The sequence below is a fragment of the Diabrotica virgifera genome, chromosome 6 (assembly GCF_917563875.1).
Source record: "Diabrotica virgifera virgifera chromosome 6, PGI_DIABVI_V3a".
Taxonomy (NCBI): Eukaryota; Metazoa; Arthropoda; class Insecta; order Coleoptera; family Chrysomelidae; genus Diabrotica; species Diabrotica virgifera.
The window spans coordinates 242,315,644-242,339,316 of NC_065448.1; the positions used below are offsets into that span (position 1 = coordinate 242,315,644).

Genomic DNA, 23,673 nt, shown 5'->3' on the forward strand with positions numbered 1-23,673 from the left:
ATCATTTGTTAATAAGTTTTGGAACACCTACCTAAATAGAAAGAAACCAGCCATGCTAAAATGCTCCGGTCAAATTTGACACTACCTCCCGGGCTATATTGCCGCCTTACACCACTATGTGGTAAAAAGGCTTTTTGAAAATGTATATATTTTTTAGTTTTTCGATCTGTCATTCATTTCGCGAAATATTCGCTTTTTTATTCGCTTTTTGTTCACTTTTTTAATATTTTTTAAATATACACTGTTTTGCATGTACTTAACTTACCTTATCTTAATCTGACGATTTCGAGTTTTTCTAAGGATAGATTTTTTTTTCGGCCCCCCTTAACGAACTCCCCTGCATTAAGAGCCAATATATGGTAGAGATACATTTTCAGGGTACAAAGTTTCTCTCCATGTAATAATCTGACGCGCTCGAGTAACTGCAAAAATCCCCGCTTGGGCTCCCGTACCATAAAAAGGAGATACGTCACATCTTGAAAACTATAGGCCTACTAGCTTAATAATCCAACTAAAATAAGCTTTTTACTCGAATACTGGCAAACATATTGGAAATAAAATTCGATTCTACCAGTCAGAAGAACAAACAGGTGTTTCAATAAGACCACGAAACAAAAATAATAATCTGCACTGCCTTAAAACTCTAGTCACTTAAAAGTCTATTGAATGTAATAGACCACTGGTTCTTATTTTTGTTTACTTCCACAAAAGAGTAGAAACAGTCGTTATATTAAAAGGACTATCAGAATGTAGAATAAACCACAAATATGAGAATATTATTCGAAATGTATATGAAAATGTAACAATCACTGTAAACCTTAATTGGATGACTAAAAAGATAAAAATTGGCAGAGGAGTGCGACAAGGAGGTACTTTGTCGCCGAAACTATTCTTAACAGTCATGGAGTGCACATTTAAACGATTAGAGTAGACTCTAGAGTAGAGTAGATTAGAGTGGGACTCAAAGAATATCAACATCGATGGACAGAAACTAAATCATTTTCGATGTGTCGATGATATTGTAAACGATTCAGAGGAAGACCACAAATGAGATGGGTAGATGATATAAAGAGAATAGCCGGAACAAATTGAAAGTAGGTTGTTCTAGATATAGATATAGATAGATCGATGGAAGGAGTTCGAAGAGGTCTATATCCAAAAATGGACGATAGAAGGCTAATAATAATAAGAGGAATAACTTACTTTTTCTTCTTGTAAACACACATAACACATTGAGTAGTTGACCAGGTGCTTTTCTATTTTTTAATTTTTTTATTCGTTCTTGTAGCTCTTCTTCTGCGTATTTTCCTTTAGTCTTAATATTAGTTGATTGTTGTCTAGATGAAATATCAAATAAAAATAATAATATGCCAATATTTTTCTAATATTTGAGTTAATATAACTAGATTGTTTTTTGTTGGTCTTCATCTTCTAAAATCCTATTGTTCTTCCACTTTCTACTCGTTTTGTTCTTAGGTGTAATATTCGTTTTTTTTTTAATTTTTAGGATATTTTCATATACGTTCCAAGTGTGCAAAAAAGCTGTCCAAATCTTATTTAAATCTCCATCTATGGCTCAAAGCTCCTATTCTCTATTGATTGCTAAGTAATCCTTTTTCACTTTATCTTTTATGTTTTTTAAGGCATGACTTTTTTTTTCAAATTAAAGGGAAAATTCCCGTAGCTGGCTGCATACCATAGTTATAAAAACTTACATAGAAGTAAATCTTCAGTTTGCATGATGGTATAAAATTTTATGATTCAAACTTTCTTAAAAAGTGTCGTGCAAATGGAGTAAAAAGTAGAACGTTTTCGATCTGATTCAGATCATCCTCAGTGCATTCCGTAAAGTAAATGAAACTAGCACACTAGTTGTTATGGCGACATCAAAATATATGGTTTAGTTTAAACATTTGGGGTACTTAAATTACCCATAGGTCGATGAAGCTAGCGTTTAATTCGAGCAAGGAAGCCATGTTGTTATTTACGTAGTTTTATACGTTTTACGTTTAAACTAAACCCTATATTTTGATGTCACCATTACAACTAGTGTGCTAGTTTCATTTACTTTACGGAATGCACTGAGGATGATCTGAATCAGATCGAAAACGTTCTGATTTTTACTCCATTTGGACGACACTTTTTAAGAAAGTTTTAATAATAAAGAGAGAAAGAGAACTTGAATCGAGTCGACATTCATTTCACGTATTCCCCGTTAGAGGGCGTTCTAACCATACTACGGTATAAATAGTTTTATTTTTGGACCGAGAACTACGGACGTTTTGGTGTAAATTTGTCCTCTGCAGAGCCTCCTTGACAACAGGTAGACCTAGAAATAGTACTATCGGGGGATAGCAGGAGACAGATTTAAATCAAAACGAAACCGTATATTTTCTATCTTTTTAATAATAAAATTTAAGCTATCATACAAACTGAAGTTTTTACTTCTAAGTAAACTTTTTTTTGTTTCATGTTGTATATTATGATATTATTTTTTATTTTTAAAGTTTATTTCCAATTTTCATAATTTTTAAAACTGGAAAAAGTTCTTTGTGCCAACCTGTAAGAATTTACTAGGTTATGTATTTCTCATAGCTTCAGAACAATATATTTCTCATATTTTTCAAATATGAACCAAGTTTTAATAAAGAAAATATAAATTGTGTTAATTTTTATTAGATACTGCAATTAAAGAAAGCATAAATGATTTTAATTATTTTATAACCTCATTTGTTGTTTGGTCTTGGTTGTACACTCCTGTTATTGAATCTGATGGATATATCTTGAACCCTCATATTGGGCGTAAGAAATTGTTGCAAAGTATCTACCCCTACTCTCGGTTGTCTATCAAATGGATATCCCATTGAACGACGATCTGGATACAGTTTATCCTTAACACCGCAAAAAACATCAGCATCGTTACAAACTCCAGATATATCTTGAACAACCTAAAAAATAAAAAAAATCTCGAATAAAGTTTGATTATTAATTAAAACTAAAACAAAAAGGACACCATATACATATACCATATGGAAAATGTAATGTGACTAAAATACAATAAAATTTACATGAATATATTCGTCTCAAAATTTCAATCATTTCATATTATTGCGCCAACTCTGAATTTTGATTAATGGCGTAAATTAATATAAATAAATCTAAAATCAAATGGGTATGTACATAAAATAGGGAGAGAAAAAAGATTTATAGTCTAGTCGCAACATAGGGGCTCCCGTGGGCACTTTTAGGTCGCCGCGATTTGATGGTGGTATTATAGGTTTTTTTGGTCGCTGAATCAAATGCGACTATTCGCGATTACTCAAAATATGTTCTTATTTTGTTAATAACAAAATAATTGTTTATTCACCGAAAAGCTCGAAATGCCATATCTACAGCAAGTTTTTAGTCTTTTTCATAGTATTTTTATACGCTAAATCGATTGCCACTAGTCGTGATAGCTTAAACCACGTTTCGACTTTGTTATTAATAAATTAATTATTGCAAAAATAACGGTTTATAGTACGTTCACTAACGGTTTTTGCTCTAAATTTTAAAAAACCACTTGGATTGACATGAAATTTGGCATACACGTAGCTAACATATCAAACAAAACAAGTGATATTGTGCCGATGTCTGCTTTTACCCTGGGGGTGAGTGTCACCCCTTTTCGGGGGTGAAAAAAGAATCATTTAAAATAAGTTTGGAAGTGAATAAACTGATTAATTCTAAGTAACTTTTGTTCTATACATTTTTTTCACTAAGTCAATACTTTTCGACTTATTTTTGTTTTTTTGTTGAAAAATCAACATATTCACTCGCAAATAACTCGAAAAGTATTGACTTGGCGGAAAAACTGTATATAACAAAAGTTGCTTAGAATTAATCAGTTTATATAATTCCGGACTTATTTTAAAGGTGTCTTTTTCCACCCGCGAAACGGGGTGAAACTCACCCCCAGGGTAAAAACGCACATCGGCACAATATCACTAGTTTTGTTTGACATGTTAGCTACGTGTGTGCCAAATTTCATGTCATTCCAGGTGGTTTTTTTAAAATTTAGAGCAAAAACCGTGAGTAAACGTACTATTCACTGGTTAACACAATACTTGTTTCCTTCAATTTTTTTTCTCTTCTTGGGTATTTCTATGGGCCTGACTATGAAAAAAATTCTTTAAGATTTCTAACAGCTTTACTTTTTGAAATATACAATTTTATAATTTTGACAAAATAAATGCAAAGAATTAATATATAAGTCAACAAAATCTTTATTGAACACTATCAAATGATCTTTTATATGATTTTCTTGAATGAACAACTTCAGGTAGATCTCGTTTCAAATTCCAGCAGTAGTTTACCATCATGTGTGAGTCCCACCTTCCCTGACATCGCTCTTCCATTGTCCGAAGATCCTGATGAAATCTTTCACCCTGCTCCTCACTAAAATCACCCAGATTTTTTGGAAATCTGTCCAAATGTGAGTGTAGGAAGTGGAGTTTTATGCTCATGTTGCACTTTAGCTCTTGCAAGTTCGATAGCATACACTCGACAAGCTCGACATAGTCGTCGGATTTCTTATTGCCTAAGAAATTACTGATAACCGAAACGAATGAATTCCAAGCTTTGGATTCGACTTCAGTCATTGATTCGACAAAATTAGGATCTTTCACGAGTTGTCTAATCTCGGCTAACTAAAGGCACGTTTATAATATTTTTTGTACCAACTTTCAGCTCTTCCCGCTCTGGCCAAACTTTTTGTGACCAATGATATTGTTTGTCACGACTGTCCCAGAGACACATGAAACAAGGGAACTTTGTGTACCCCCCTTGTTGACCTAAAAGGAAGTTAACCATTTTAAGATCAACACAAATGACCCATTTGTGTTCTTCATACTTAATTTTTTCCATAACCTTAGAAATATTTGCGTATGCTTCTTTTAAAGTCGTCGAATGTGCAATAGGTATGGATCCGTATTTGTTACCGTTATGAAGTAAAACACACTTTAAACTTCTTTTGCTGCTGTCTATGAAAAGACGCCAATCACTAGGTTGGTACTTTTTTAAACCTATCTGTTGCAAAATACCACCAACATCGTTACAAAGAACTAAATCCTTCTCTTCAGAAAAATACGGCAACAGATTTTTTTCTCGGGTACGATAAAATGTAATTTTGGTTTCCGGAGTAAGCAAATTCTTTTCTTTTAAACGAGATGCTAAAATTTCAGAAGCTTCTTTCGGTAAGTTCAGATCTCTTATTAAGTCATTTAGTTCTTTCTGATTAAATGGTTGAGGCTCTGAAAGGCTACATTTGTAGTCTGGATCAGAGTCTTCACTTGATGTATTTCGTTCGGTTTCACAGAGATTTGGATCATCAGAAGATTTAGATGTGCTGGGTTGTACTTCTCGTGATTTTAATTGAGGTCGTTGAGCAGAAGGTAAGTTAGGATATGACCACTTGCTTCGATTTCCAGGGTTAATTCCATTTATTTTCACAACGCAGAAGTAGCAGTCGTCGTCATGATGGTTTCGAGGTTCTCGCCAAATCATGGGTGTTACGAACATTATTGCATCTCTTTTTCCATTGGACCACAACCGTAGACATATCACACATTTTTGGCACACAATATGAGGAGCCCATGGCTTGTCTTGATTACACAATTTTATATTAAAATATTGATGGTACGCAGTTTTCACAAAGTCCGATATAGGTTTTCGATATTGTTTAAATATATATTCACCACAAAAACAGTCTGGATTAAGCAGACAACATCTTCTAGAGGAAGCCATATTGTTGAAGTTTTCCGGGTACGGTAGTCGGAAAAACAAACACATGCAGGACAAGACTATTACAAAATTAACAACAATAATGACGCCGGACTCTACGCACACTTTTTTGATACTAATAGTAACTAACAGTGTTGCCAATCCACGCTGTGCTGGTGACAAAAACGGTTGTGCGCAGAGGCAACCCAAATAATATTTAAAATCTTAAACGAATATCTAAAACGACGACAAAATTTGTTTTAGTGACCAATAAATAACAAAAATCTAAGTAAAAATAATTAATGAGGGTAGTTAGCTATAACTTAAAAACAAAAGCTGTTAGAGAAAAATAATTGCCGCATTTAAAAAATCTGCGCCAATTTGAGATAGAAACATAAAAAAAATCACAGGAAACAAACAATTTTTTTTCTTTTGTTGACCAATGTTATAGGTATAAACCATTATTTTTGCAATACTTTATTAACAACAAAGTCGGAACGTGGTTTAAGCTATCACGACTAGTGACAATAGATTTAGCGTATAAAAATACTATGAAAAAAACTACAAACTTGCTGTAGATAACGCATTTCGAGCTTTTCGGCGAATAAACAATTATTTTGTTATTAACAAAATAAGAACACATTTTGAGTAATCGCGACCAGTCGCATTCGATTCAGCGACCAAAAATACACCAGAGAAGACCTTCACACTATCAATTCGTTTACAGGGCTTCTAATAATTCCTGAAAAACACCTAATTTTACCATAATTTGTTAATAATAATTAAATGCACCATACTTGGGCTTCCAGACCACTTTCATTGGATTCAGCGACCCAAAAAACCTATAATACCACCATCAAATCGCGGCGAGCTAAAAGTGCCCACGGGACCTCCTATGTTGCGACTAGACTATTAGTTCAAAAGGGCACTTCATAAATCTTTCTGCAGGTACCTATTAAGGTATCTTGTCTTATAGATAATAAATAAGAGTCAAGCTCACGCTGCGTTAAGCTGTTTTCAATAGCGATAATATATTTTAGACTAATAGTATTTATGAATAGGGCAGTTTTATGGATTTCAAAATTGTGATTTCTATAAATTTTAATTACAATTTACGCCGTTATTAATAAAAATTCAGAGTTGGTGCAATGATATAAAATGGTTGTAATTTCGAGACGAATCTACTCATGTAAATTTTATTGCATTTGAGCGGTAAGGTGTGTGCGGTGTACTTTTAAAAGATTTTAGGACTTACCCTGTCATCATCGTAGTTAGAAATCATTACAAATAGTTCACATCTAAATCCAAGGCTATTACCCATTGGTACCAACATATGTTGGGGCCAACCACAACCGCAGAAGTTGAACTGCTCGAGACCATCACCTCCTTCAGGTCTGTTGGTGTCCAAATTACGGAAGGTTCTTGCAAATGGAATAGTAACGGTAGACTCGGTCGAAGCTCGAGTAATGGTGTTTTGTCCCTGTTGTACTGAAAGAGAAAAGTATTTAGTACAGATAAAGTGGGCAGACGGAAGAACATTAAAAATAGAACGATCATACCTATATGCATTACACTTAAATGTGATTAGTGATTATCAACTGGAGCAAATCTGTATGTGGACCAAATGAGAATTGAACGTGTCGCACAATACAACTACTTGGGAACTATAATCAATGAGTCGTGGGACAATATCCAAGAGATTAGATGTCACATCGGAAAGGCAAAAAATGCATTCTTGACTATGAACTCTGTGTTCAAGAGCCATACCATGACCTCACGATAAAAACAAAATAAGGCTCCTTAAATGTTACGTGTACTCAGAGCTTCTATACGAAGTTGAAACGTGGACATTAGGAAACTCTATAAAGACTTCAGGCTTTTGCGCCATGGTTGTTGAGAAGGATCCTGAAGATACCATGGACAGACAAATTCACTAATGAAGAAGTGCTACGGAGGATGAACACAACCGCAGATTTGGTCAATACCGTGAAGGGCCGTAAGCTGCAGTACTTGGGACATATTATGAGAAATCAAGGCAGATACGAGCTACTCCAATGCATTTTGCAAGGTAAAATTTAAGGAAAAGGGCCCAGGACGAAGGACAATATCCTGGCTTGCTAACCTGGGAGCATGGTATAGAAAGAATTCAACACAACTATTCCGTATAGCAACCAACAAAATCATCATAGCCAGAATGATCGCCAAAGTTCAGAATGGACAGGCACCATAAGAAGAAGAATCAAGGCTAATTGTAAAGAAATAAAAAAATGACTTAGTTTTCACTCTAATGGCATATAAAACAACATAATGCTATTCTACATCCCACCAGAATGAAAAAAATGGGAACCTTCTCTGGTTACACCTCCGAGGCTTCTACAATTTGCAAGCCATACGGATGCTGAGACTAAGGAAGATGAGGGAATTCTACAATTTACAATTCACGTCCCATCTACTCAGCGCGGTAAAGTTCCAACGAGAATGGTTCCCTTCATACTCCACACAGAGTAAATGTAAATCGAAAATGAATAACCATTTTCAGTTTCGTTGCAAAACGAAAATACAGCCGAACCATATTCTAGTCCAATCAGAGAGTGCTGCAAGCACCTCTACCGGTTTCGAAACTTATTAGTCTCTCATCAGGAGGCACATATGCTGCTCTCCCTGATGATTGGTTCGGCTGTATTTTCGTTTTGCAATGAAATTTAAAATGGTTATTCATTTTTGATTTACATTTACTCTGTGTGGAGTATGAAGGGAACCATTCTCGTTGGAACTTTACCGCGCTGAGCAGATGGGACATGAATTGTAAATTGTAGAATTCCCTCATCTTCCTTAGTCTCAGCATCCGTATGGCTTGCAAATTGTAGAAGCCTCGGAGGTGTAACCAGAGAAGGTTCCCTTTGTTTTCATTCTGGTGGGATGTAGAATAGCATTATGTTGTTTTATATGCCATTAGAGTGAAAACTTAGTCTTTTTGGTAGCAGTTGCCGCTAGGGCATCTATGACATTTCGTTCGTTGTAATTCGGGACTGCACGCTGGGGTTTGTTTTGGTTGGATCAGGGAGAGCAGTAGGCAGCATATGTGCCTCCTGATGAGAGACTAATAAGTTTCGAAACCGGTAGAGGTGCTTGCAGCACTCTCTGATTGGACTAGAATATGGTTCGGCTGTATTTTCGTTTTGCAACGAAATTGAAAATGGTTATTCATTTTTAAATAAAAAAATATCAAATTAGTACAGCCAATCCTACACTAATAAGGAGCTACATTATGTTGCAACTAATATCAATGGTTTGAGGTTCAAATGGGGTAGTGATGCAAAAAATATGACGCTATCTACTTAGTATCACTAGCCTCTCTTTAATTCCGGCTCTCATCTCCATGTGGCGAAACCCCGGAAATATAAACCTATGGAAGATGTTTAAAAAATGATATAAAAATAATCTATGGAGACCCAAATGCAAAGTTGGAAGATAACAGCAATCACAATCCACAATAGGTAAGCACAGTCTCAACGAGCAATCAAATGATCGTGGTAATAGGTTAATAGGTGCATTAGGTAATAATCTTGCTACACTTAGCAAGATCACTTAACAAGATGATTGCCAGCACATACCTCGCTCGAAAATATATACACAAAGGCACTTGGAAATCACCAAACAGACTTACAGCAAATAAGATGGATCATGTCATTGTAGTAATGATCTTGTCAATGCATTAGACGTGCTTGAAAAAAACTATATTACCTAGGATACTGGGCCCAATAAGTTTGGCGAATTAGATATGATAAATGAATATAGGAACAATATAAGCAAACCAACACTAGCACAATACACTAAACTGCAGAGATTATGGTGGCCAGGCACGTGGTCCGCATGCATGAGAATAGAAAATTGCTAAATGCAAGAATACAAGAAAAAAGACCTATTGGAAGACCAAAAAAGAGATGGGAAGACGAAGTAAATGGGAAAACCTTATAAAACCGCGTTCATGAAAAAGAAAAAAAAATTAAATCGAGATGATTGGAGAAGCTTGCTGAAGAAGGTCAAGGCCCGGTTTGGACTGTAGTGCAATTGGATGTCATTGTAGATTGAAGACATCGAAAGTAAAAGAATCGAAAATAATAAACGTCCAGAATAGGGGCAAATGTGGATTCTGATCACTACCTTGAACATCAAAAAGGAAAGAGTTTATAAACATGAACTATGTAATGTAGAAGGACTCAAAGATATAAAGCAAAATAGAGAATCAAACTAGAAAACAGCCTAAAATACATGAAAACATACATGAGTTGTGGGAAGAGTGATCGTCACACCAGATCCCGGATATCATACTATTCATTGGACGGTTGCGTTGGATGAGACATGTGGAAAAAATCTGGAAGAAGGAGAAATAGCAAACAAAATAAGCAAAAAAGTGTCAACATGGAAAATAACAAGTAGAAATCCGAAGCTGAGATACGTCGAACAAATAGAAAATTATATAGCAGCCTTAAAAATTTTTTAGAAAAAAGCACGATAGAGATCAAAATGGAAAGTATCCTGAAACAGACCAAGACCCAAAAAGGATTGTCAAACCAGTGTTAATGAAGGAAGTTCAATCTTAAACCAAAAATAAACACCGAGTCCAGGATTTTTCTTGTACTTACAGTTAACTCTAAGTCTATCCATTTCAATGAAGATATGCTTTTGATCTCTGAATAACCATGGATTTCCCCTCTCGTCGAATTTGGGTGCCAGGAATATTCTACAAGTGCCTTGTCTGGGAGCTCCTACATTAGTCACGTTGATACGATAATTAAATGGCTGATGATACTTTTTCTTCATGTACCATGTCCTTTCAGAACGTTGGTTACCATCATAGCTATCTTAATTTTATTCACTGTCGCCCTAAATAGCATGCTTGTATCAAGACAATACCAATATCTTAAGTTCTTCAACCATGAGGTTCTCCTTCGTCGTAGACTGCGTTTGCCTGCTATTTTTCCTTGCATAATATTTTACAGCAACCTATACTTGGGACCTCTCATTACATGTCCAAAATGTTCCAGCTTTCTCTGCTTGATGCTTTTTATAATCTCAGTAGTCTTGCTGAGACGTTCTAGTATTGTGAAGTTTCGAGTCTCCTCTACCCAAGAAACTTTTAATATTCTTCTATAACACCACGTTTTAAAAGCCTCAAGGCGATTTAGATCGATTTTATTTACAGTTCAGGACCAATAAAACGACAGCGTATGTCTACAGATGTATCTCGACATCTTTGAGCAAGAATATTCATCCCAAACAATACCTCTCTCGTTCCAAACCCGTTACGGAAAGCAAACTGTGTGTCACTTAGGTATTCCTCGCATTTCTTGTAGATACGACCATGTATTACATATAGAAACATTTTCAATAAATGGTTTAACAAACTGATGGTTCTATAATCAGCACAGATTTTTGCTGTTGTCTTCTTAGGTAGAGCTATGAACAATGAATTGGACCAACCATTAGGTAGTTGTCCGCTGGTATAAATCGTACTGAAAAACGAAGTTAAAATATTTCTATCATTAAATAAGCTTGTATTTATTTCAGTTGGAATTTCATCAGGACCTGTCGCTATGCCATCTTTTGATGATTGTATGGCTTTTATTACCTCAGAGCGTGTTGTTAAGAGTCCGTCGCAGTTAGTAGGTAATATCCGGAGGAGAACTACTCCTATCGTCTTCGAATAGGTTCGTAACGTAATTTTCCAATTCTTTAAGTTTGTCTTCTACTTCAAATATTACTTTACCATGTTCATCATGTAGCAATGCAGTTTGTTTCTTATTGAATATACCAGCCGCTTCTTTCACTTTTTATACATCGTACCATCAATGCAAGACTATCACAACTCAAAAATTACCATTTTTTGTTTTTTATGAATCTGTAATGGTAATGGGTAGTCTAACATAATGAAAGAGTATTATAACTCAAAATTTAATATAAGACATTATTAAACAATATTAATGTTAAACGTGTGCGACATGTTAAACGTTTCGTATCTGTTTTCAAGTTCTTCAATGTCATGACACTGTTTGGCTAGATGTAGCTGTCTAGCTGTCATGACTCTTTGCTTCTTCTTTTTGTATGCTGTTATAACGTGTTTCGTTGATTTTCGCTAATCGCCGTTGTTCCATTAAATCCAATTTGTTTTATATCATCCAAGCCTACTTTTTTAGCTTTAAGCTGCCTTGAAAATTCCTAACACAGATTTCTCTTGCTGTCACGAAATACGTAGAGGAAAAAAGAGGACGAAATATCAAGCAAAATAAGCAAACAAGTGTCAATAGGAACAAGAACAAGAGGCTGAAGAATGAAGCTGAGACACATCGAACCAATAGAGAAGTGATATAACATGAGAAGTGCCTGTAGAGAAGTATCTTGGAATATTCCAAGATCCAGAGTTGTTGAGCCAGTGATGTTGAAGGAAGTCCACTCTTAAACAAAAGCTAAAGAAGGGGTACATAAATTTTCTTGTACTTACAGTTAACTCTAAATCTATCCATTTCAATGAACATATGCTTTTGATCTCTAAGTAACCATGGGTTTCCCCTCTCATCGAATTTTGGTGCCAGGAATATTCTACAAGTGCCTTGTCTGGGAGCTCCTGTATTGGTAACGTTGATACGGTAATTAAATGGCTGATGGTTAAGATGTGTAAATCGTACAAAAACGGCTCCACTAGGTTGGAAGTCCATTCCTCTAGAAAGATCTACATCCGATTGCTGCCAGAAAGTATTGAGAATATTGCGATCGCCTGCTGATTCGACAGTAGCACTATTAACTGTGACTCCGTCATATATTAACTAGTAATAAATAAAAAATATTAGTTTAAAGTAAAATTTTATCTGTCTATCATCAAAGTTACACGTAGTTATCAAAATAGTATGTATTTTTATAACGAATTCCGAAGTGGACATCGAAACGTCAAATAAAATGAGTTTCAAACTCAAATTATGGCTTATTCTTAAATAACATAGTAAATCGTATCGATAAAGTAGCTTCAGCATAATAATAACTAACAACAAGACCTATATTCGTGTTGGATAATATGTTATCAGTAGACTTAGGCAAATATGCAAATAAAAACATATGAAATATGCGCATAAATACGCAGTAAATTATGCATGTTTATCTAGAAAATATGCATATAAAAATAAAAAAAAATATAACTATATTTAAACAACTCAGAAAGTATTATCCGTTTTATTTACAAAAATATTTAAAATATCTTCATAATTTATAGTAATTAATATTTTTTATTTATTTTGCAAACTAAACTTAGTTATTTAACTATTTAAGTATTTTAACAAATAAATGATATTACTTCGAATTGTGCTAACACTAAATGATTAAATGCTGTTTAAATTTTTTTAACAAAAACTTATGGCTTCTGAGTAGGTACATATTACAATATATTTTTTAAATAAAAAAACTTCTTTCTATATCAACCGATGTTACTGGGGCATTTTTCAAATTTACGGTAATCTTTGCTTTCATATTAAATGGTTCCTAAGAGTGTCCCACCTAGTACCTACTTGAACTTAGTACTTCAGAAAGGACCTGGTAACTATTTTCATAAAAATTAAAATCAGGAATCTTGAAAATATCAAGATAATATGACTGTGAAAGCAGGAGGTCCTCTAAATATGTACACGAGATTCTTGGTTTTTGTTTGTTTATCTAAGAAAAAATACTACGAGCCTAAATCTAAGCACACAACTAAAGGTTATTGTACGAAAAAACAATGTTAAGCGACTTTTCAGTACATTATTGAATTATTTGATTTTTTTAGATCCTATTTTTTCATCACAAAAAATTAAAAAAATGCCTGAGAAAATAAAAAATATGTCGATTTATTGCGAACTTGCCTTGTGTCAGCACACATTAGAAAATATTATCATATAAAATAATATAACACACAACAGGCGCGGATCCAAGGGGGGGTCAATGGAGTCAATTGCCCCCTCCTTGGGACCTCACCTGGTGTCTACTGACACTGTTCTTAAGAAAGACATTACGATTGAACATAAATAGTGAATTTTGTGTCCTGTTGATAACTGAATAATTGAAACATAAATATGGCAGGATTCCTTGGAATCGAAAATTATTAAAATCTTTGGAACATAAATGAAAATGTCCCACAATAAATCTGTTTATTGCCATCTATTCAATTCAATGCCAGAGACCAGAGAAAAATATTAATTGCTGGTGCTATGTTATGGTAATTTGATCATTTAATACAATCCCCCGAATAAGAGCCGCTTTTAGAACGATGTCCAAAGTATTATGTAACAGAGAACTAACATTGGCATTAAGGATCCGACTACTTCGCTGCTACGTGTTCTCGGTCTTACTGTATGGTGTCGAGTCTTGGACTGTGAATAAAATCGATTTAAATCGCTTTGAGGCTCTCGAAATGTGGTGCAATAGAAGAATTTTAAGAGTTTATTGGATGGAGAAGATTCGAAACATCACAATACTAGAATGTCCCCGCAAGACTACTGTTATTATAAAAAGCATCAAGAAGAGATAGCTGGATTATTTCTGACGTAGTCAAACGCAGTCCAGGATAAAGAAGAACTTCATGGTTGATTTAGGGTGGCAATAAATAAAATTAAGATACCAATTTGTTTGTTTATATAAGAAAAATACTACGAGCCTAAATCTAAGCACACAACTAAAGGTTATTGAATGTTATGACTTTTCAGTACATTATTGAATGATTTGAATTTTTTAGATCCTATTTTTTCATCACAATAAATTTAAAAAATGCCTTAGAAAATAAAAAATATATCGATTTATTGCGAACTTGCCTTGTGTCAGCACATATTAGAAAATATTCTCGTATAAAATAATATAACACACAATTATGTAGTACTTCCAGTTTTACCAAAAATTGCGCAGTAAACTTTATCCGTATCCGTAGATGTAGGTTTTATCCAAGTTTGAAGCAGTGTTTATTTGCGGTAGTTTCAAATTGCAATTCACAATATTATTACAAAGACAGGTGTTACCGGTTAAAATTTTACATCATAATTGATTTCTAAAACTGACCATCCCAATAAAAGTTTTTACCTAGAGGTATAAACTAGCAGATTTTGGAACCCTTATTCAAGGACAAAACTACAATAAATATCTAGAGATATTGAAACAAAATTAAATATTCGGATTTCCAAGCTTTTGATTTATTTAATGAATGTCTCATATGTCCTTAGAACTTATTTATGTTCTAAGACTATGACAACCACCATGGCCAACTTCAGGTAACGGCAACATAACCCTCTCTTGAGGGACATGTAACTTTAACATGTGACATAAAGTAAAATACTAAAATATTAAAAAGTATATTATTTCAAGAACATTAAATATAAGACATGGTGTCAGGTTATTAAAAATTCAGATAGATAAAAATCTTAATATGGAGGGAAACTTCAAGCCGCCGAAAAACCTGGTGTTCGACCGGAACGTCCACGTGAATTTGGATAATTTTTTAAGAAGCTTGGACATTTATTTGAAGGCGACCGGTTTGAGCGAAAAAGATGATGAAATCAAAGTAGCAATATTACTCAACCTTGCTGGTGAAGAAGCCCAGAAAAAGTTCGAGACATTTAAGTTGTCAAATGAAGACCAAAAAATATTTACTAAAGTTGTTGGGGCCTTTCAAAATCATTGTAAGCTAATGAGGAACGAGACTTATGATAGATACAAGTTTTTCACGAGAGTGCAGCAAGAAGGTGAGAGTTTTGACCATTACATCACCGATATAAAGACCCTTGCATCTCCTTGCAACTTTGGGGACCTGGAGGATTCCTTAATAAGAGATAAGATTGTAAGTGGCATAAGAGACTTGTCCTTACAAGAAAGATTCCTTCGTGAAACTAATCTAACTTTAAAAAAGGCAGAAGAATATTGCAGAGCCGCTGAAATAAGTTCAATTCAAGTAAAAGAAATAAGAAATGACATGGAAGTGGATTTTGTAAGATATAGTAACAAGAAATCAATGGGACGCAGTAGTAACAGACAGGGTGATGATGTGTACAAATGTTTCAAGTGTGGAACAACCCATGGTAAAATGAACTGTCCAGCATATGGTAAAAACTGTCAAAATTGTGGAAAACTTAATCATTATGCAGTAGGTTGTAAATTTAATAAAAGACAGGTAGGATCAGATCAGGCAGGTCAATCTAATAGTAGGTATCATAGTAAAAGTTTTGGTTATAAAAATAATAATCCTTTAAGAAAAAATGTACATGAGGTTGATAACGAGAGTTCAGATGAAGATGTTTCACTTTGCATTGATTATTTAACAATAGATTCAGTTGATAATAATAATAATAAGGCTTGGTATGTACAAGCGCAGATTAACAATCAGGTAGTATCGCTAAAATTAGATACTGGGGCTAGTTGTAACTGCATGCCTCTCAGTTTATTTAATAAATTAAATCTAAACAAAAATAAAATTGACAAGTCTAGTGTAACGATTGTGTCATATGGCAATAATAAGGTTAAAACAGTTGGGAGCATCATAATAAAATGTTTAATAAAAAGTGCTTTCTATAATATAAAATTCTTGTTGGTTGAGGAGGCGTCGGTGCCTATTTTGGGTCTGAACGCCTGTGTAAAACTAAATTTAGTACAAAAAATTGATTCTCTAAAATCGCAGTGTGATGACAAGGAAAATTTTGTCAAAAATAATATTGAAGTTTTTGAAGGGACAGGCAAAGTTCCTTTTCAGTATAAAATAATGCTTAAAAATGATTATAAACCATATATAAGTTCTTGTCGTAGAGTTCCAGATACAGTAAAACCATTGTTAAAAAATACATTAGAAGACTTAGAACGTAGAGACATAATTTGTAGGTTGGATGAACCAACGGAGTGGGTTAACAACATTGTAATTGTTGAGAAGCCTAATAAAAGTCTTAGAATTTGCTTAGATCCAATGCATTTAAATAACAACATATGTACCGAGCAATTTCCTATACCCACTGTGGATAAGTTGTCATTGAAGTTACAAGGTAAGTCAATATTTACAGTATTAGACTTGAAAGAGGGTTTTTATCATGTCCCTCTTGACAAGGAAAGTATGAATTACACTGCTTTTATCACACCTTTTGGAAAATTTTGTTTTAAGAGGTTAGCATTTGGTTTAAATATTAGTCCACAAGTATTTCAACGTATAAATGAAAAGATTTTTGGAGATTTAAATATTGGGATATATTTTGATGATCTTATTATTCCAGCATCTGATGAGGAAACACATGATTTAATTTTGTCAAAAGTGTTGCAAAGAGCAAAGAAATTTGGAGTAAAATTTAACAAAAATAAAATTCAATATAAAGTAAGGGAAGTAAAATATGTAGGTCAAATATTTTCAAGAGAAGGGGTAAAACCAGATCCTTCCTATGTTGAAGCCGTCTTAAAAATACAAGATCCGACTAATAAAAAAGAGTTATTAAGAATAATTGGTATGATTAATTACCTAACTAAATACATTCCAAATTTGTCTCAGTTGTTAACTCCTTTAAGAGAGATAACTAAAGTTAATATACCTTGGTCTTGGACTACAGAACATAAAACAGCCTTGAATGATGTAAAATGCTTAATTACTAAAATTCCTAATTTAAAAATTTTTGATGCAAATTTGCCTATTGAAATACAGTCTGATGCGAGTCAATTTGGAATTGGTGGGTGCCTTTTACAACAGGGACAGCCAGTTGCCTTTTGCTCACGCAGTTTAACTGAAACAGAAAGTCGATATCCACAAATAGATAAAGAGCTTCTGTCAATTTGTTTTTCACTGTCTAAGTTTCATAACTATGTATATGGTAGAAAAATTGTAATAAAAACTGATCATTTACCATTGATCTCAATTTGTAAAAAAGATTTTTATAAAGTTAGTGGTAGACTGCAACGTTTAAAATTAAAACTGCTTAACTATGATTTGGAGGTACAGTATTTACCTGGGAGATATATGTATATAGCAGACTTACTCTCTAGGTCATTCATACAAACCAAGAGTAAAGTTGATACAGAAATGTTGGTAACAGTGCATTCTCTTGAGATAGATTTGCCCATATCTGAAGAGAGATTAAAAGAATTACAGATTGCGACTAAAAATGACCCAAATTTGTCTTCAGTTAAAAACTTTCTAAGCAATGGCTGGCCACAAAATTCTCAAAATTTTAATTCTGAATTAAAAACATTTTTTAAAATTCAAAATGATTTATATGAAAAAAATAACTTAATATTTTATGATGACAGACTAGTGGTTCCCAAAAGTTTACAAAGCCTTATGCTCTCTAAATTACATATTGCACACTTGGGAATGGAAAAAACTAAGTCAAGAGCCAGGAAAATTTTCTACTGGTTAGGTATGACCTCAGATATTGAAAATTATATTTCAAAATGTAATACTTGTCTAAAATTTTCACGTAAACCAACAAAAGAACCTTTAATTCCACATGATAGGCCTAACATACCTTTTTATAAAGTTGGATGTGATATTTTAACTTTTGGTGGTATAGATTATTTGGTACTAGTGGATTACTACACGAATTGGATTGAGCTAAAAAAGTTAGAGTCAAAAACCTCTGGTGATGTGATTAATAAATTAAAACAGATATTTTCAACTTTTGGTATACCTATGATGTTGATTGCTGACAATATGCCATTTAACAGTGCCGAATGTCACAGTTTTGCTAAAGACTGGGAATTTAAAATTCAAACATCAAGTCCGCTATATCCAAAATCTAATGGTCTTGCAGAAAGGGCAGTAGGTATATGTAAAAATATTTTGAGAAAAAGTCTAGAAGCAAATACAGACGTTTTTAAGGCGTTACTAGAATATAGGAATACTCCTTTAGCAGGGTGCAATATTTCACCTGCAGAATTGATTTTTAAGAAACAGTTGCGTAGTGTCCTTCCCCTTTCAGGTAAACATTTGGAACCATCCTTGAATAATGAATCACAGAAACTAACCGAAAAAAGGAACAGGGATAAGATTCATTACGATCAAAATTCGAAAGGTAGGTCAGAGTTTAAGGTAGGTGATAGTGTAATAATCAGGTTAGAAAAAGAAAAACGTTGGACACCAGGGGAAATAGTAGGGAAATGTGATACTCCTAGGTCATGTATGGTTCGGGATAACTTTGGCAGAGTAAAGAGACGAAATACTTCATTTTTAAGACAATCACCAAATGAATGTCCTCCCATTCAGAAAGAAGATAATATGTTTCCATTCATTAGGTCTGAACCTAGCTCCTCACAAACAAAGTTAAATATTAATAACTTTAAACCTGAGATTTGTTCAAACGAACCAACTGTTTCAACCAAAATTGTAGCTAGTAACTCAAATTGTAATAGTAACTTGAATTTAGGTAATAGTGAGACAGTTACAACAAGGTCTGGTAGAGCTGTTGTTAAACCAGCTAGGTATAAAGATTAGTTATAAGTTAGACATAATATTTTGTAGATGTATTCCTAGAGTATAGTCAGAATAGTTGTTTTTGTTAGTTTTTTTTTAAGAAATGTAAAGGGGGAGATGTCTCATATGTCCTTAGAACTTATTTATGTTCTAAGACTATGACAACCACCATGGCCAACTTCAGGTAACGGCAACATAACCCTCTCTTGAGGGACATGTAACTTTAACATGTGACATAAAGTAAAATACTAAAATATTAAAAAGTATATTATTTCAAGAACATTAAATATAAGACAATGAATATTACACCTAAAATTTTATGTTATATGCACTTTATGCACACTTTTATAGAAATTTGCAAAGTTTGACATTTTTGCATATTTTATGCATAATATGCAAAATATGCAATTTGCATATTTGCAAGTCTAGTTATCAGAAGTTATACCTATTTCTAACTAACGGTAAAGGCAGGGATGAATCTAATCTCTTCTATAATATAGTCTTTAGGTATTTAGAAAATTTTTTATAGCAGTGGAGACGCAGCTTTGTCGGTATGAAGATACCAGTGGGTGACGGCTACTTAACTAGTACCTATTAACTTCGCAGATGACCAAACTTTTGTTGCACAGGACATTTCTGATCTGGAATTTATGCCGAGAAGACTATACAGAGCATGTAAAGAGTAAGAACTCAACTCAACCACCAGAATATTTAGTGTTTAATTACCTAGAAATAATTTGGACAAAAAATGGGCTAGGTCAAAAGGAAATTAGTATTGTGGGTTTTAATTCAGTATTGTGGGACGGATAGATAATAATATATAAAACAAGGATTAGGATTGGAAGAGCATTTGTGAACACTAGTAACGTATGGAAGTGAAGTGAGGACCTTAAATACTGAAGGAAAAAGAAAGTTAGATGCAGTAGAGATGGACTATCTTCGAAGAAGCGTCAAAATATCAAGGGGCGTAAATTACCAACGAGGCTATTAGAGATAAAATGCCGTTAAAGATTAAATACATTTTAATTGATAGAAGACAAATGAAGAATCTTATTTGGTTTGGATATCTACGGATGGAAAGGTGGCAGAAAGTAGATGGCTTAGTAGAGTATTTATATGGAACCCATCAAAAAGATGTAAATGTTGAGGAAAAAGGAACAGGCGTTAATTGTTTAAATCCCCTAATATATGCAAAAATTTGTTTAATATGATTTGTATGGTTTGTTCAACAGTAAATGGTTTGAATTTAATTAGTGCGGTCGTAAATATTATTAAATTTATCTGACCTGGCCCATTGTTAAGACCCACCCGGAGCTATAAGCCACCGAGGTAGACAGAGTTGGTCTTTTGCAATTAACACTGACTAGACGGTACTCCCATAATAAAGCCTAAAATAAATTTTACCTGAAACCGGGCCTTTTATACTATTATCGGTTAATCCGGGCTGTTTATAGTGGTAACTAATTGAACTTAACCATTTACTGTTTAACATACCATACATAAATTATTTTCTTTACCTGTTGCACAGTATATCTTGGTAGTGTGGATTTGAACTGCTGGAATACATCGTCAATATACCCGTGCCATCTATAGAACATGGGATCACGCATGGTTGTAGCAGTGTCGCCCATTACACCAAAAGACTCCTAACGATAAATTGTCAAATAAAAAAAAATAATATTTAAAGATAAAAAATAACTTTTTGTTTTGTAAAATAAGCAAAATAATATTTGTAAAAAGAGACTAAATAGGAATAAAAGGCACAATAAAATCTAGATTTCTTTTGAGTTAAGAACAAACATTGTGCCAAATCATTTCAAACACGATATGTAGATTAAAATTACATACTTACAAGATGCCTATGATCAGGGTCATGAACATAAGATGTAAAAACATGTCCCATATTATGCAAATCTCCATAAAAGTCTCTATCTGGAGACAGAATACTAGACTCAATAATATTTCCCAATATATCAATTCCTTCATTTTCGGTAAGTTGAACAAAAGTTCCATCGGCCTAAAATATATTCAAAATAATACGAATATCAAATTATGCAGGGTGTCCCAAACTCTCCCGACAAACGAAGACTAGAGATTCCTCAGATTTCCACAGACAATTTAAATCAATCCACCTAGTCCGAAAATGGAAAATACCTCACAGTTTAATAATTTAGTGTTAAAAATACTTAAAAAGTAAAGAAAAAAAAGTTAGGCGATAAAAGAACCGTTGACCTACCCAAAACGTACGCCTATGGCCGGTATGAAAAATTCGCAACTGATGGAATCGATTTATCTCTGGAAGATAAATAGAAGTACCAGTTTTCGTTTTTCTGAATATATGAATTTAAAAAACTATTTGCAAGACGCTATCTTCAAAGAGCTCTAGCTCCCTTAGCTCCCATTTTTGGACTAGGTGAATCGGTTTAAATTGTCTTAAAATTTTCTGAGGAATCTTCGGTCTACGTTTGTCAGGAGAATTTCTGGACACCCTGTATATTTGAACTAATAATATATATTTACCCTTCTCGCTCGTCCATTGTGAATGACCTCAAAAATACGGTCTCTCCATCTTTCAAGGTCATCAATATCTTGAGTTACTTGATCAGTTTCTCGTCGAAGATTAGACCAGGACTGATTAGCCACTCGAGAAGGCCAACCTCTGCTTGCCACTAAACTATCCAGTTTTGGAAAGTATGCTTCAGGGATAGGTTTTCTCCAGTTAATAAATCGTTCAACACGAGAGAGTGAATTACAGAGACGTTCGAAGTTATACCTGAAAGATGCACAATATGTTAGAAGATAAAACTATAAACTTCAAAACTTACGGTCGCCGAAAGTAGCAATAGCAAAAGCTAAAGCGAAGAAAAGCTAAGGAGAGATCGATTGTTTCTGAAACGTTCCGGGGGGAAGACCTAGAGGACGATCACCAACTAGATGGTCTGAACAAATTAAAAATTCAGCTGGAAACTCATTTTGCGAAGCTCTTAGAGCAGCTGAAGATAGATACCAATGGAAAAAATTGTTAGGAATATTGCAAGAAATCACGATCCTCAGTAATGGGGAAACGACAAAAGAGAGAGATACAAATTTAATAATAAAATAGCCGAGAAAGCAAAATATTTTAAACAGATTATATGTATCAGAGAGGAAAGTAAAGAAAATACTAATTCACGGAAAAGTTAAAAATAGAAGTACTTTGACAGTTTATTAAATGAAAAATTTGAAAGAAAACAAGTTGAGTTAACGCGGATAGTAACAACAATTGTCACCAAAATAACGAACAAGGAAGTGGTTCAAATACGTCAAAAAATAAAGAAACCAAAAGCACTTGGACCAGATAATATTACTGGGGAACTAGCAGAGCGTTAGGAGAGACCGGAATAAGTTAACAGGTTTATTTACTAGAATTATGGAAGTTTGACAAATGCCAGACGAATGGAGAGCAGTATATTAGTAACTGTTTACAAAAATAATGAAGTTATACAACAATGTACAAACTACAGGGCCATAAAACTACTTAATCACACCCTGAAAATATGGGAGAGAGTAATTGATAGACGGATACGTGAAGAAACCGAGATATCCGATAATCCGATAATTATTTGGTTTAATGAAGGGCAGATCAACAACAGATGCAATTTTCATTGTAAGGCAGTTGAAAAAATACAGGAATAAAGAAAGAAACACTAGTATGATATTCATTGATCTTGAGAAAGCATATGGTAGAGTTCCTTGATAAATTCTCTAACACGTTAAGAAATGATACGGTGAATATGTAAAGATTGTGGGAAAGATGTATAAGGCAGTAATCTGTACTAACCAGTATTAGGACAGGTGTGGGAGAGACTGACAAATTTCACGTGAAATTGGGACTACACCAAGGCTCGGTGTTTAGTCGTTATTTATTCCCATTTGTTTTAAAACTGACGGTATAAATTTATTAGGACTTAACAGAAAGGTTTAAAAATTACCTTGCCATAATTTGTTGGTGCATATAGTAGAAAAGCTCTCCTCTCCTATTCTTATTGACAACTTCAAAAGCACCATCAAATGGATAAACCAAATGCCAATGCCAGTGGTGAAGATTAATGCCTAAGTCTTCTCTGAAATAAGCCAATCGATGTTCCATTTCGAGATTGGAAGCAGTAAAGTCCATTGGTATTTCAATTGGACTCTACAAACATAATTAATATAATATGTACATACAATGCTTACCAAAAGTCCCCTCTCCCCATCGTGTCTTTTGAACGGTTATACTTAACAGTAAAATTTGAAGGGAGAAAATGAACGGACGTAGACTTGACCGTAGCACTGTGACCGATAATGTTAAATATCTTGGTAAGTGGATTGGAGGACGAGGTTCGATAGAATGGCCAGCTCGGTCACCGGACCTCACACTATTAGATTTTTTTCTGTGGGGTACTTAAAATTGAAGGTTTACGCTACAGAAGTTAAAAGATACGAGG

At 33.9% G+C, this 23,673-nt stretch overlaps 1 protein-coding gene across 1 annotated transcript in view; it reads right to left on the reverse strand.

The window, feature by feature from the left end:
- Positions 1-2,656: 2,656 nt before the first annotated feature.
- The window catches only part of LOC126886334 (uncharacterized), a 121,017-nt gene continuing 100,000 nt past the window's right edge, over positions 2,657-23,673 (reverse strand). Inside the window, exons 23-29 of the mRNA XM_050653205.1 lie at positions 23,179-23,381; positions 21,728-21,980; positions 21,060-21,224; positions 20,725-20,853; positions 12,263-12,584; positions 7,016-7,248; positions 2,657-2,948 (exon numbers count right to left, since the gene is read on the reverse strand). Of these exons, the coding sequence (XP_050509162.1) occupies positions 2,727-2,948; positions 7,016-7,248; positions 12,263-12,584; positions 20,725-20,853; positions 21,060-21,224; positions 21,728-21,980; positions 23,179-23,381 (1,527 nt within the window). The 3' untranslated portion in view covers positions 2,657-2,726. The remainder of the gene's footprint in view (positions 2,949-7,015; positions 7,249-12,262; positions 12,585-20,724; positions 20,854-21,059; positions 21,225-21,727; positions 21,981-23,178; positions 23,382-23,673) is intronic.